The following is a 13,923-nucleotide window of genomic DNA, read 5'->3' as shown; positions in this document are numbered from 1 at the left end:
TACAAAAAATTAGCCAGGCGTGGTGGCAGGTGCCTGTAGTCCCAGCTACTCCGGAGGCTGAGGCAGGAGAATGGTGTGAACCTGGGAGGCAGAGCTTGCAGTGAGCTGAGATCGCACCACTGCACTCCAGCCTGGGCGACAGAGCGAGGCTCTGTCTCAAAAAAAAAAAAAAAAATATATATATATATATATATATATATTTTTACTGCAACCCATCATTTTGAAAACATTTTCCAAGAAAGTAATGGTTGTTTTTTGTTTGTTTTTTTGAGACGGAGTTTCACTCTTGTTGCCTAGGCTGGAGTGCAATGGTGTGATCTTAGCTCACTGCAACCTCCGCCTCCCAAGTTTAAGCCATTCTGCCTCAGCCTCCTGAGTAGCTGGGATTACAGACTCCCACCACCATGCCCGGGTAATTTTTGTATTTTTAGTAGAGATGGGGTTTCACTGTGTTGGTCAAGCTGGTCTCAAACTCCTGACCTCAGGTAATCCACCCACCCAGGCCTCCCAAAGTGCTAGAATTACAGGCGTGAGCCACCATGCCCGGCCATGGTTGGTTTTTTTGAGACCACTTTATATTTAGGCCAAATAGGTATGTGTGTGGTGGGGGTGGAAAGGATGACAAGTTGAATGAAGGAGTGATGTTTCACTTTGCCAGACTTTAAATTAATTACATTGCATGGAGCTCTATTATGCAATACCATCTCCATACTGCTGAAAAAAATAATCTGCAACTTATAATTTGATCCTTGAGTTACCAACTAGTAACACTTGTTCTCTACACCCTTTCTCATTCCCTAAGTCATTAGAAAGCACCAGTTCTAACTCCAAATGATGACATGGTCTTATTTTATCTATTAACCATAAGCTTACAGATTCTAGTGAAGAAAAAACTTTAGGAGGCTAAATGGTCTATTGGAGAGTGTAGGTTCTGCAGTCAGAAGATCCCTATCCGGGCTTCTGTCTTTCTTTCTCAATAAGACTTGGGACCACAGCAAGGTCCGCAATCTCCTGAGGCTCTGTTTTCTATGGTTGGGATAACATGGTTAAGTTATTTTCTTCTAAGTAGTCACACATGGAAATCTTATCTAAAATTTTATACCATTAACTAACTTTTATTTCACTTATTAACTCATACCATTAATACTTTAGCTATGTTTAGTATGCATGAGTTAATGAGTGATTAGAGTACTATGAGCAGCACAGATTTAGAAATGTCTATTTGCCTGTAGTGCAGCCTCTTATATCGGCAAAATAAAGTCAAGTAAGAATTTTTTCTTTTTAAAATGCAAAGTAAAATGTGTCTTTAAAACTCTCCCAGGAAGTGAAGGGAAGCTACCATAACACCAGGTGGGAAGGAAGACATACTGGGCTTGGCTCATGCTTTAATTAGCTACTGTGTAAAAATGTTCAGGGATTTTCAGTTGTCCACTGGCACCCAGAGGCAATGGGTAAAGTTAACTGGAGCTAGAGCCAATTTTTTTCTCCGTAGAAGGAGTAACAGCAGCAAACAGTAGAAGATGCCAAGTTAGAAGTGCATATAGCTGTCTTCCACAGGAGGCCTACACGCCGCCGCTTGTGCTGCCGCCATGTCTCTAGTGATCCCTGAAAAGTTCCAGCATATTTTGCGAGTACTCAACACCAACATCGATGGGCGGCGGAAAATAGCCTTTGCCATCACTGCCATTAAGGGTGTGGGCCGAAGATATGCTCATGTGGTGTTGAGGAAAGCAGACATTGACCTCACCAAGAGGGCGGGAGAACTCACTGAGGATGAGGTGGAACGTGTGATCACCATTATGCAGAATCCACGCCAGTACAAGATCCCAGACTGGTTCTTGAACAGACAGAAGGATGTAAAGGATGGGAAATACAGCCAGGTCCTAGCCAATGGTCTGGACAACAAGCTCTGTGAAGACCTGGAGCGACTGAAGAAGATTCGGGCCCATAGAGGGCTGCGTCACTTCTGGGGCCTTCGTGTCCGAGGTCAGCACACCAAGACCACTGGCCGCCGTGGCCGCACCGTGGGTGTGTCCAAGAAGAAATAAGTCTGTAGGCCTTGTCTGTTAATAAATAGTTTATATACCAAAAAAAAAAAAAAAAAAAAAAAAGTGCATATAAAGTCAGCTTTCCTAGGCCCTGAATCAAGAAAGGTGATGGTTTGCCATTGTAGCTGTTGGTTTCAAACGAGCCAAGATTGATGTCTGTCTGATGGTCTGTTGGCTAATCCCAGTATGAATGGCCAGTTCAGTTGGAAGAAACACAGTCTTGAAAAAAAATAGAAAAAGCAAAGAAAAAAAAGAAAAGACAGCTTTCCAAGCTAAGTAACATTTGTGGTCAGTGAAATAGAAATCTAGTAATGCTAAAGTAAAACAAATTTTCAGCTTAAAAATATTGCCTTTATTCAGAATCATAAGGGTTTAAAAAAAAATCTTACCATTATGAAAGTTAAAAAAATATATAGCACTCAGTACAATGAATTACTACATTTAATATTCAAACACTTAAGGCACATTTCTCACAGTTTACATGTGAGAATTTAGCATGATCCAAACTCAAATATCCATTTCTCATATCTTTCAATGTCTGCAGCAGACACTGACTTAGAAACCTTTTTTAAGGCCATCTCGAAATCCTCCATAGTTGTAGGCATGTGCATTTCTTCTTTGGAAAGATTTCGGATTTCCTCTGGAGTCAAACCTTCAATGCGCCTTCTCATTGCCATCAAGGACGCATCCCTAGGTTTTATGTTAAAAAACAACAACAACACACACAGTGTTACTTTGGTTAAATGAAAACCTGTTAATAGAAAAATTTCCAATTGATCTGTTGTAGCATTCTCTAATTATATTACATATATATGTAGTATTGTATAGAAACTTATTGGAATACAAAGCCTATTGTGTTTTTTAAGCAGTTAAATCTTCTGTAATGAAAAAGGATGCTAATTTAAATAATTAATACTGAATATAAAACCCCAGAAAAAGTAAAAGTGGTGTTAAAGCTAGCAATTTGAATTGCATTATAACTATTCAATAAAATGAAGAATAAGCATCAGAGTCAGAAAAGAACCTGTTAAGAAAATTAAATATTTTCTCCATGTAGAGGAAAAGCTAGGTAAGTTCAGTGGTTTCTCCTTTTCTCATTTGTGTTTAAAATAAAAACTTCAGATTCAAACAGCTCTTTCCTTTTACCAAGTTTTATCCTTAATGGCAGCCACCATTTATGCAAAGGGATAGCAATATAGCTGCTTGATGTATACACATTAGCTTTAATCCTCAGAACCCTGTGTGGTATGCTCACTTTAGAGAGGAGGAAATGAGTACAGTCAAGCCCCTGGTTAATTGTCTCTAGTAATACTTAGATTATGACAAAACCTACTTGAACCAGCTGGATTAAAGACATTCTTTTTTTCTTTTTACTGCTATTCTATCACATTTAGGATAAGTTCACTGAGAATGAGACTGTATTCTGTGCCTATGCCAAGTCAATATATTTCACAATCATTTCGTATTTTATAATATAGTGAACAAAGGCACCAACAATTTATTTAATCCAAGACAATTACTGATTTTCTATTTTACACAATTTATCCTAACATTAGCTTCTTGAACTTGTAGCTTTCAAATGAACTGTAGACTCTTCACTGACATGAAAGATACCCACATATCTTACCAGCACCTGCTAACACCAACAAAACCAGAATTTGTGACCCTGACTACAAAATGTATGTGGGGCCAGGCACGGTGGCACATGCCTGTAATCTCAGCACTTTGGGAGGCTGAGGCAGGCGGATCACTTGAGGTCAGGAGTTTGAGACCAGCCTGGCCAACATGGTGAAACCCCGTCTCTACCAAAAATACAAAAATTAGCTGGGTGTGGTGGCACGCTCCTGTAATCCCATCTACTCGGGAGGCTGAGGCACAAGAATCACTTGAACCCAGGAGGCAAAGGTTGCAGTGAGCTGAGATCGGACCACTGCACTCCAGCCTGGGTGACAGAGCAAGAGTCCGTCTCAAAAAACAAAACTGGAATGTGAGTCTTTATTCATCTTTTTTTTTTTTGGACACAGCGTCTTGCTTGGTCACCTAGGCTGGGGTGCAGTGGCACAATCTTGGCTCACTGCAGCCTCAAACTCCTGGGCTCAAGCGATCCTCCTGCCTCAGCTTCCTGAGCAGGTGGGAACCACCATGCCCGGCTAATTTTTAAAATTTTTTTCATGGAGATGAGGTCTTGCTATGTTACCCAGGCCAGTCAAATTCCTGGGCTCAAGTGATCTCCCACTTGGCCTCCCAAAGTGCTGAGATTACGGGCGTGAGCCACCACCAAGATATTGATCTATCTTAATTCAGCATAAAAACTTCATGTCAGAGGATCACTTGAGCCCAAGAGTTTCAGGCTTGCAGTAAGGTGTGACTGCGCCTCTACTTTCCAGTCTAGGTGACAGAGCGAGACTGTCTCAAAAAACAAAACCAAAAAAACTTCGTATTAGAAGTTTATGCTTACAAAAACCTATGCTTCCGTGATAATTCATACCTGCACACGTTGGTAATGTCCGCACCTGAATAACCTTCCATGTTTTCTGCTATACTTGCAAGGTCAACATCATCAGCCAATTCCAGCTCACGTAGACTTATTCGTAATAGCTCCTCCCTGCCTTTTGCTAATGGTAGAAACAAATTTTAAAATGTAAGCCTGCAGCATAAACATAGTATACTATTGTCTCAAATCTTCTTTGTGTGAGATGTTGTTTTCCAGTAAGAATTGGATCTCTAAGAAGAGATCATTAAGAGCCATTCTTTACTTTTTAATTCCTTACTATTTAGTATTAAGGCATATAGCCAAAATAGTACTGTAAAGGAGGATACTCCTCATGAATCTCTTGCAGAAAGTTAGTTAATAACAAATTTTAAATTCTCTAAACAAAACCACATGAAAGTTAACAGGCTTTCTGACAAGACTGAAAGGAAGATACCTGATGGCAAAGGAATATAGATTCGTTTCTCAAGGCGTCGTCTTAAAGCCTCATCTATATCCCAGGGAAAATTAGTAGCTGCCAGAACCATAACCATTTTGGAAGGGTCATCATTTTCAGAAGCACCTCCAACACCTAAAATAAGGGTAAGGAGAGAGTGAAAAAGATATTAAGTTGGATTATACCAAATAAAGCTCAGCTATTTAAAGATCAAATATTTAGTACAACAATACAAGGAAGCAGTCTTTAAGCCTCCTTAAGACTTAGGTTAACTGGTACATATGTGAATTTGTAATCCAAAGAAAATGAGTTCTGTAGTATGCAAATATATGACTCAAAATAGATTTAATTGAAAAGCCAGATCTCAACTACATAACAATTTTAAATCTTTTTCAAAGCATACATAAACTCTAAGGCCAATTTTTCTGCATTTATTTTATTTCAATTTCATAGCTAAAGTAAGAGTTGTATATACCAAAAGGGTGCCCTGTGGGTGGCCATTAATTCTGACTTGTCACCACTGTCAGTGTACCAAATCTATTACTATCACTATCAGGAACTACTTGCCACCCCCTCTAGTCCGTCTGAAGTTATGAATACCTATTAAAAGCCTTGGGTTAGCACCATGAGTAAAGTTTGACCCACTGGAACTGGAGATGCCACACCTAACAACCTCCCGTCCCTGGTCAACTCATGCTAAACACAGATACCATCCATTTGAACCAGTAGCTCTGCTTTCACCCTTCTGCTTGCTTCATGTTCTTCAGAAGTCCCTCGGCGACTACAGATAGAGTCTATCTCATCAATAAATATGGTGGCTGGAGAATAAAATCGAGCCTAAAGGAAGAAACCATGCAATACCAAGCTATTATTTCATTTAAAAATAATCTACAGATTAGCAATCAGAAAATGGCTGAGGGGGGCTGGGCGCAGTGGCTCACACCAGTAATCCCAACACTGGGAGGGTGAGGCAGGAGGATGGATTGAGCCCAAGAGTTCGGGACCAGCCTGGGCAACATAGCAAGACTCCATCTCTACAGAAAATTAAAATATTAGTTGAGTGTGGTTACACATGCCTGAGTCCCAGCTACTCAGGAGGCTAGGTGAGAGGATCCCTTGAGCCAAGGAGTTCAAGGCTGCAGTGAGCTATGATCATACCACACCACTGTATTCCAGACTGGGTGACAGAGTGAGAACCTGTCTCTAAAACAAGAGGAAAGAAAGAAAACAACAAAACAGCTAAGGAGCCTGCCACACTGCATCTTTCTCTCACGCTAATATTGGGAAGATGGGATAGAATTAGAACAGCTAAAATATGGCTTCTAATGAACCATTTTTTATTTTTATTTTTAAGAGGCAAGGTCTTGCTCTGTCATCCAGGCTGGAGTGCAGTGATATGATTTTAGGTCACTTCAACCTTGAGCTCCTGGGCTCAAGCAATCCTCTCACCTCAACCTCCCGAGTAGCTAGGACTACAGGTGTGTGCCACCACACCAGGCTTATTTTTATATTTTTGGCAGAGATGGTGTCTTATTATGTTGCCCAGGCTGGTCTCAAACTCCTAGACTCAAGCAATCTTGCTGCCTTGGCCTCCCAAAATGCTAGGATTACAATGAGCCACATTACCTAGTAGGATAATTTCATCTTTAAAGAGAGTCAATACTTGGGTTTTTATGTATAAATATTTTTGTACTTTTTCAACAAATGGAGAGAGGGAAAGAGTGAACTTAATCATCATTAAAACATCCAAGAAAATTCTCAACTAAAATTTTAGGAACCATCTATCAAAAGAACCTACATCAACAAAAATTAAATTTCGGTCTGTTGCCACACCAAGCAAAAGTGACTAGACTGATTCTTCCCACATACTGAGGGTATGCAGAATGATCTGACTTCACGTAAAGGCTATGTGTCCTGGGTTTAGCTGGCCCAGGAAGGTACTGTAGAGGACACCAATTGGTTCTTCCTGCACAGCACACTTCTGGTAAGAGAAGCCTCTTTTTCATTTGCAAATCATCCCTCATTCATTCATTCATTCATTCTTTCTGTTTTTTTGAGACAGGAGTCTCACTGTGTCTCCTAGGCTGGAGTGTAACACCATGATCTCGGCTCACTGCAACCTCTGCCACCCCGGTTCAAGCGATTCTCCTGCCTCAACCTCCCAAGTAGCTGGGATTACAGGTGCATGCCACCACACCTGGCTAATTTTTGTATTTTTAGTAGAGACGGGGTTTCCTCATGTTGGCCAGGCTGGTCTTGAACTCCTGACCTCAAGTGATCTGCCCGCCTCGACCTCCCAAAGTGTGGGGATTACAGGCGTGAGCCACAATGCCGGGCTCCTCTTTCATTCTTATTCCACTACTTCAAAAGAGGCTAACTTTACTTGGAACTCCAGGGGTTTTATTCAGGCCTGGCCAATCAGAGCACTCCAATTCTCTGACCAAAAACAAGGAGTTTAGGCATAGGTATAAAACTCAAAACAGGCCAAATATTGATCTTTGGACTTTTGCTGGAACTATGACAAAATAAGGGCTAACTTCGCTGAGAGTTCATTACCCTAAGGACAATAAAAGTAAGGCTTGAAAGCTGAGTGCAGTGGTACACGCCTGAAGTCCCAGCTACTTGGGAGGCTGAGAGAGGAGGATGCAGTATGCTATGATTGTGCCTGTGAATAACCACTGCACTACAACCTGTACAATATAGTGAGAGCTTATCTTAAAAAAAAAAAAAACAAAAAAGCTGAACACAATGGCTCTTGCCTGTAATCCCAGCACTTCATGGGGTCTAGGCAAGAGGAGTATTTGAGGCCAGGAGTTCTAGACTAGCCTGGGCAATGTAGTGAGACTTCATTTCTACAAAAAAATCAAAAAAGGCCAGGCGCAGTGGCTCATACCTGTAATCCTAACACTTTGGGAGGCCAAGGTGGGCAGATCACCTGAGGTCAGGAGTTCAAGACCAGCCTGGTCAACATGGCAAAACCTCATCTCTACTAAAAATACAAAAATTAGCCAGGAATGGTAGTGCACATGTGTAGTCCCAGCTACTCAGGAGGCTAAAGTGGGAGGATCGCTTGAGGCTAGGAGGTGAAGGCTGCTGTGAGCCGAGATTGCAACACTGCACTCCAGCCTAGGTGACAAAATGAGACCCTGTCTAAAAAAATAGAATTCATGTCTTGACCAGGATTGGTGACCCATGCCTGTAAATCCAGCACTTTGGGAGTCTGAAGCAAGAGGATCACTTGAACCCAGGAGTTCAAGATCTGCCTGGGCAACACAGCAAGACCCCATCTGTTAAAAAAAAAAAAAATTAGCTGAGTGTGGTGGCTCATGTCCATCGTCCCAGCTACTTGGGAGGCTTAGACAGGAGGATCACTTGAGCCTGGGAGGTCACGGATGCAGCAAGTTGTGATCATGCTCCTGCATACCAGCCTAGACAAGACTGAGAACCCATTTCAAAAAAAAGAAGATTCACGTCTTTGTCACTAATAGCATAACTCTATCCTAATTACATAAAACTACTCTGTTTCTTAGAGGCAAGAGTGAAGTAATCAGTGAAGCTTAACAAAGTCTTAAGTTTAAAAGGCTGTAGAATTCAATCTAAACACTCTACCAGAACTTGTTGAATTACATTTCTTCTATTGGTACTCTGATTTGTATTGATAGAAGAAAGAACCTAATCCAAAGATTAGGTCATTAAAATGAAGGCACTTGGTACAGTTAATAGATCGGAGGTGACCTAAGTTCCACAATAACTTATGATTCTCACCTTTTGGCATCATTATTACAATACTGTGGTTATCATCATAACTAAACCTATTCATTTAAAAAACAATAATTTCAGATTCCTACAGAAGATTAGTAATGCAGATCCCATAATGTGAGCATGCCCCAAAACTGGTAGATTTGGATCTACATCTGGAGAAAAAGAGACAAAGAGAAACTCTAATTATTCATGTTTGTAAAGAAAGCTAGCTTTAAGGACACAGGAATCACACTCTGGGCAAAATGGCATCGTGCCTAACTATTCCATATACTGGAGATAGTTACAGCTCACTTTCTCCCCTTTTAGAGAGGTAAAGAATCATTAGAGCTGTCTCAAACATTCACCATTTCAAACAGAAGACGAACAAGCTTCTCAGATTCTCCTCTGTATTTGGAAGTCAGAGTTGATGAAGAGACATTGAAGAATGTTGTCTTGCATTCTGTAGCTACTGCTTTAGCAAGGAGCGTCTTCCCCGTGCCAGGTGGGCCGACCATCAGTACTCCCTGTTGTGAATATAATAGCCTCAGCAGAGGATTTATCTGCCATTGTTCTAATTCATAAAAATGTCATTACTAAGTAGCAAATTTCGATCAACTTATATATAATATCAAGACAAACAGATAAACAGGAGGATACTTTGTCACAAATTTACTCTTCCCATTAAAAAAGAAGATAACCACATTATGAAAAATTTGGAACTCAAAGATGAGAAAAAGTAGTTTATAATGTCAACACCCTAACAGAGGTACCATTAGCATCTGGATTTATATCCTGATTGTCCTTTTGCTCAGACAAATTAGGTTTTTTAAAAATATAACTTATTCGGCCAGGCATGGTGGCTCACGCCTGTAGTCCCAGCACTTTGAGAGGCCGAGGCAGGCAGATCACGAGGTCAGGAGATTGGGACCATCCTGGCCAACATGGTGAAACCCCGTCTCTACTAAAATACAAAAAAAGTTAGCTGGGCGTGGTGGTACACGCCTGTAATCCCAGCTACTCGGGAGGCTGAGGAAGGGGAATTGCTTCAACCCGTGAGGCGGAGATTGCAGTGAGCCAAGATCGCACTGCACTCCAGCCTGGCAATGGAGCGAGACTCCGTCTCAAAACAAAACAAACAAAATACATATATATATAATTTATTCAAAGTATGTCTATCATTTTGTATCTTATCACCTAATGTATAAAGGATTTTTACAACTATTCATACATGCAGAGTTACCTATCAGTGTGTTTTCCAAATCCAAGAAAGGCTTTTTTAATGGTCTTTTTTTAGATCAGCCCATGACTTTAAAAAGTATTTATCACATGCAGATATTTCCCATTAATTTATTGAGAACAATCCCCAGAATACAGGTTACAATCATGCAACATGACACATAAAATGGAGTGGTTTTGCATTAGCTGACTGGGTCATATTTGCAAATACAAGCTCATTCTAAATGGGGTGAATTCTAATTGTTTTTTTGAGACAGAGTTTCGCTCTTGTTGCCCAGGCTGGAGTGCAATGGCGTGATCTCAACTCACCACAACCTCTGCCTCCCAGGTTCAGGCAATTCTCCTGCCTCAGCCTCCCGGGTAGCTGGGATTACAGGCATGCACCACCACGCCCGGCTAGTTTTATATTTTTAGTAGAGACAGGGTTTCTCCATGTTGGTCAGGCTGGTCTCGAACTCCTGACCTCAGGTGATCTGCCTGCCTCGGCCTCCTAAAGTGCTGGGATTACAGGCATGAGCCACCACGCCCGGCCAAATTCTAAATTTTAATGCTGTGTATTCAACTTTCCAAAGATCATATTGTATGTATTTCTTATTCTAGGAATCTTGCAATAGGTTCTGGTCTAACAAAATTCTCAGTAGCACAACACATACCTTTTAATTTAAAAATTTCCTTACTCCACTTTCTCCCTCCACTTTTCCCAATATAGATAAATATTGGCTCTCTGTGTCAACATGCCGCCATTTACTTTGACAATGCCATCACAGTCATAAACTTACTTTCCATGGTCTCCTAATGCCCTTAAAGAATTCAGGCATCCACATTGGTAACACTACGGCTTCCTTAAGCAACTTTTTAGCTTCTACTAAATCAGCGATATCATCCCTGAAAGAGAAGACATTTTATTAACAACCCTTTAGATGATACATGTCTATGCAGTCACTGTTGAGAACCACTGGAAGCACATAATGTTGCGCTACTGACAGAATGGTGAGCCTCTCTCTGAGCCCGGGTGAACTAACGCACTGTGACGAGGCCCACCATGTCAACCAGCAGATATATAAAGAGCACAACCTTTTCTTCAGTTATTGGCAGTTGACAGTTTTTAGCCTGGACCATGAGAACACAGTCTGCAGGCACACTCTTCAGGGTTATGTGTCATCTCATTTTAAACTCCTGCTCTTATGGTCCTCATTCCATAACCTCCATGATTTAGAAACAATGATCTCATTTTTTTTAAAAACTAAAAAAAAAGCATAAAGAATAAAAATGGCAGAAAGCAGAGACAGGCTACAACATAGCTGCTTTGCCTCCAGCTCTATTAAGAGGTAGACGCCAAGGTTAAAGAGTATCATAGAGAGTATCAAAGTCGTCTCCAACCACTAGAATACCTACTACTACTGCTACATGTGGCAATTTCTGTTTAAAAAAAGTATTTTCATTGTATAAAATATTAATATCCCCAATATTTTTTAGTATCGTTCAAACCCATACCTAATAATCATTAAGGTTTTAACAGAAATATAAACAAAATATACCTAACTTTGTGGAAAAGTTAACTTTTATAACTCATTGTAATACATTACAGATCTTTGATTACATGTAATATTAATAAAGTTGAGAACCACTGCTGTAAAAGAAAATAAAAGCAACATTTCTAGGATGCTATAGATAATAAGCAACACATGTACATACAAATCATTGCCTTGGCCAGGTGCACAGGCTCATGACTGTAATCCTAGCACTTTGGGAGGCTGAGGCAGGAGGATCACTTGAACCCAGGAGTTCAAGACCAGCCTGATCAAGACTCAATCTCTACAAAACATTTTTTTAAATTATGCTAGATGTGGTGGTGTGCACCTGTGGTCCCAGCTACTTGGAAGGCTGTAGCAGGAGGATCACTTGAGCCTAGGAGTTTGAGCCTGCAGTGAGCTATGATCGAGCCACTGTCCTCCAGCCTGGGCAATAAAGTGAGACTCTGTCTCTAAAAAACAAAAACAAAAACCTCAGACTCTCAGACAAAAATTGGAACAGGCTGAATGCAGGGAAGTCATGCTCATGCTGCACATACTCCGGTTCTGTCCTCAAGCTCTGCTCTTCAATACATGCTCACATTTGCTCCATTTTCCATTCTGAATAGCATAATCAGCACCCAATTATTTGGTTGTGATATAACTTACCATCGAACATTGGGATTCTGGGAAATTATATCTCTTTCCAAAGCTTCTACTAAGTCTTTATCATATCCGGTACTATCAAATTTATTTGTCTCTGGTTCTGTTACTGCAGCAGGTGATTTGTTCTACATCAAGAGAAAAAAACAAGCGCTTTTGATTCATTTATTTTGTTTCTGTGAGTAGGAAACACACACTGGACTCAAGTGACATCCTTTAAAAAGCTAATACATCATTTGGCCGGGCGTGGTGGCTCACACCTGTAATCCCAGCACTTTGGGAGGCCAAGGTGGGTGGATCACGAGGTCAGGAAATCCAGACCATCCTGGCTAACAGGGTGAAATCTCATCTCTACTAAAAATACAAAAAAATCAGCCAGGCATGGTGGCGGGCACCCGTAGTCCCAGCTACTCGGGAGGCTGAGGCAGGAGAATGGTGTGAACCACCCAGGAGGCGGAGCTTGCAGTGAGCCAAGATCATGTCACTGCACTCCAGCCCGGGTGACAGAGCAAGACTCCATCTCAAAAAAAAAAAAAAAAAAAAAAAAGCTAATAATACAATAACAAGGATATGACCAAAGACTCTAAGTCATCCTTCTACATCAACATCGGTTTGATATATCAAAAGTATCAAAGAAAAATAAAAATGACCATGCATATGAACTGGCTAGCATAAAAAAATTAATACTGAGATAAATGTGGTCACAAGTGAATATCAGATATACACAAAATGTGTTTCAATCCTTTAGAGGAGATAAGATTAAAGACAGATGGCTTATTTAGCCAAGACTATGGCTCAATCTTTAAACACCTACTTGTCCCTCATCAATGCTCCTAAAAATATCCCTTTTCATTATTCCCACTACCCTCCAAAAGGCACATCTCAGTCCTTACATGGGATTCTTCTCATCCTCTGTGATGACAGTCTTTAGGGCCACGGTTCCCAAACTATGTACTCGATACCCAGGACACAATGGCAAACTCACAAGGTATTGTGGGATAGTTTAAATTAAAGAAACACAGCAACATCTGTTGAACATTGTGTGAACTACTAGCTAGAGGTAGTTCACAATTCCTACATAAGACTGCTATACTCCTCTGCAATAATGCCTTGTTTATTTATTTATTTATTTTTGAGCTAGAGTCTCACTCTGTCGCCCAGGCTAGCGTGTAGTAGTGTGATCTTGGCTCACTGCAACCTCCACCTCCCGGGTTCAAGCAATTCTCCTGTCTCAGCCTTCTGAGTAGGATGACAGGTGTGCATCACCACGCCCGGCTAATTATTTTTAGTAGAGATGGGGTTTCAGCATGTTGGCCATGCTAGTCTCGAACTGCTGACCTCAAGGGATCCACCCACCTCGGCCTCCCAAAGTGCTGGGATTACAGGCGTGAGCCACTGTGTCCGGCCTCAATAATGCCCTATTTTTGTGAAGCTGGGTTTTGGGCAGTTGCTGTGATAAAATGTACAGAGAGAAAATCAATGTGGAAGAGGAATGAGGGTAGAATGTCCGTTCTGACTGCAGGGTTTGGGAAACTGTGTAACAGGGCCCAATAGGTGTTAAACTGCTAGGACACAAACTGTTTGAACCTAACTTCTTCATAAATGGATAGGTATTTTTCATAAGTGGATGGGTGTCTTGGCCTAGAGATGCTATATAAAAATTACTAAGATACTTATGAATGTTATAGGCCAAGAAAATTTATGAAGCCCTGCATTAGGGTAAATAAACATTTTTTCTGCCGTACTAAGATTGTTACCCAATTCCCATAAATATTTTTTGCACGTCACATGATGTTT

The 13,923-nt window shown here is 40.9% G+C and overlaps 3 protein-coding genes and 1 non-coding gene across 6 annotated transcripts in view; 2 read left to right on the top strand and 2 right to left on the bottom strand.

The window, feature by feature from the left end:
• Window positions 1–984: 984 nt before the first annotated feature.
• Window positions 985–3,057, top strand: LOC116463175 (small ribosomal subunit protein uS13-like). Its single transcript, XM_032754145.2, has one exon. It carries the CDS (start codon window positions 1,590–1,592, stop codon window positions 2,046–2,048), a length of 459 nt encoding a protein of 152 aa, XP_032610036.1. The 5' UTR covers window positions 985–1,589; the 3' UTR covers window positions 2,049–3,057.
• On the top strand, window positions 2,134–2,266 carry LOC116463198 (small nucleolar RNA SNORA2/SNORA34 family). The gene has a single exon (XR_004246610.1). It is a non-coding gene; the product is annotated as a small nucleolar RNA SNORA2/SNORA34 family (small nucleolar RNA).
• Window positions 2,472–13,923, bottom strand: part of LOC116463174 (katanin p60 ATPase-containing subunit A1) — a 59,311-nt gene continuing 47,859 nt past the window's right edge. For 2 of the 3 annotated variants that reach the window (XM_058434498.1, XM_032146164.2), the window contains exons 5-11: window positions 12,133–12,254; window positions 10,732–10,837; window positions 9,082–9,240; window positions 5,686–5,812; window positions 4,976–5,110; window positions 4,537–4,663; window positions 2,472–2,738 (exon numbers count right to left, since the gene is read on the bottom strand). In XM_058434498.1, coding sequence (XP_058290481.1) covers window positions 2,540–2,738; window positions 4,537–4,663; window positions 4,976–5,110; window positions 5,686–5,812; window positions 9,082–9,240; window positions 10,732–10,837; window positions 12,133–12,254 — 975 coding nt within the window. In that variant the 3' untranslated portion in view covers window positions 2,472–2,539. The remainder of the gene's footprint in view (window positions 2,739–4,536; window positions 4,664–4,975; window positions 5,111–5,685; window positions 5,813–9,081; window positions 9,241–10,731; window positions 10,838–12,132; window positions 12,255–13,923) is intronic. The other variant, XM_032146165.2, reaches the window with a different exon arrangement.
• The window catches only part of LOC116463163 (nucleoporin Nup43), a 156,852-nt gene continuing 152,596 nt past the window's right edge, over window positions 9,668–13,923 (bottom strand). The window contains exon 10 of the transcript XR_009212000.1: window positions 9,668–9,677. The gene's annotated coding sequence lies outside the window, so the exon portion shown is untranslated. The remainder of the gene's footprint in view (window positions 9,678–13,923) is intronic.

Source organism: Hylobates moloch, unplaced genomic scaffold (genome assembly GCF_009828535.3).
Source record: "Hylobates moloch isolate HMO894 unplaced genomic scaffold, HMol_V3 SCAFFOLD_28, whole genome shotgun sequence".
NCBI lineage: Eukaryota > Metazoa > Chordata > Mammalia > Primates > Hylobatidae > Hylobates > Hylobates moloch.
This window is presented reverse-complemented; position numbering and strand designations above follow the sequence as displayed.

Bases quoted from the DNA above. Each gene is read 5' to 3' on its own strand.
- LOC116463175 (XM_032754145.2), top strand. From the start codon at position 1,590: ATGTCTCTAGTGATCCCTGAAAAGTTCCAGCATATTTTGCGAGTACTC.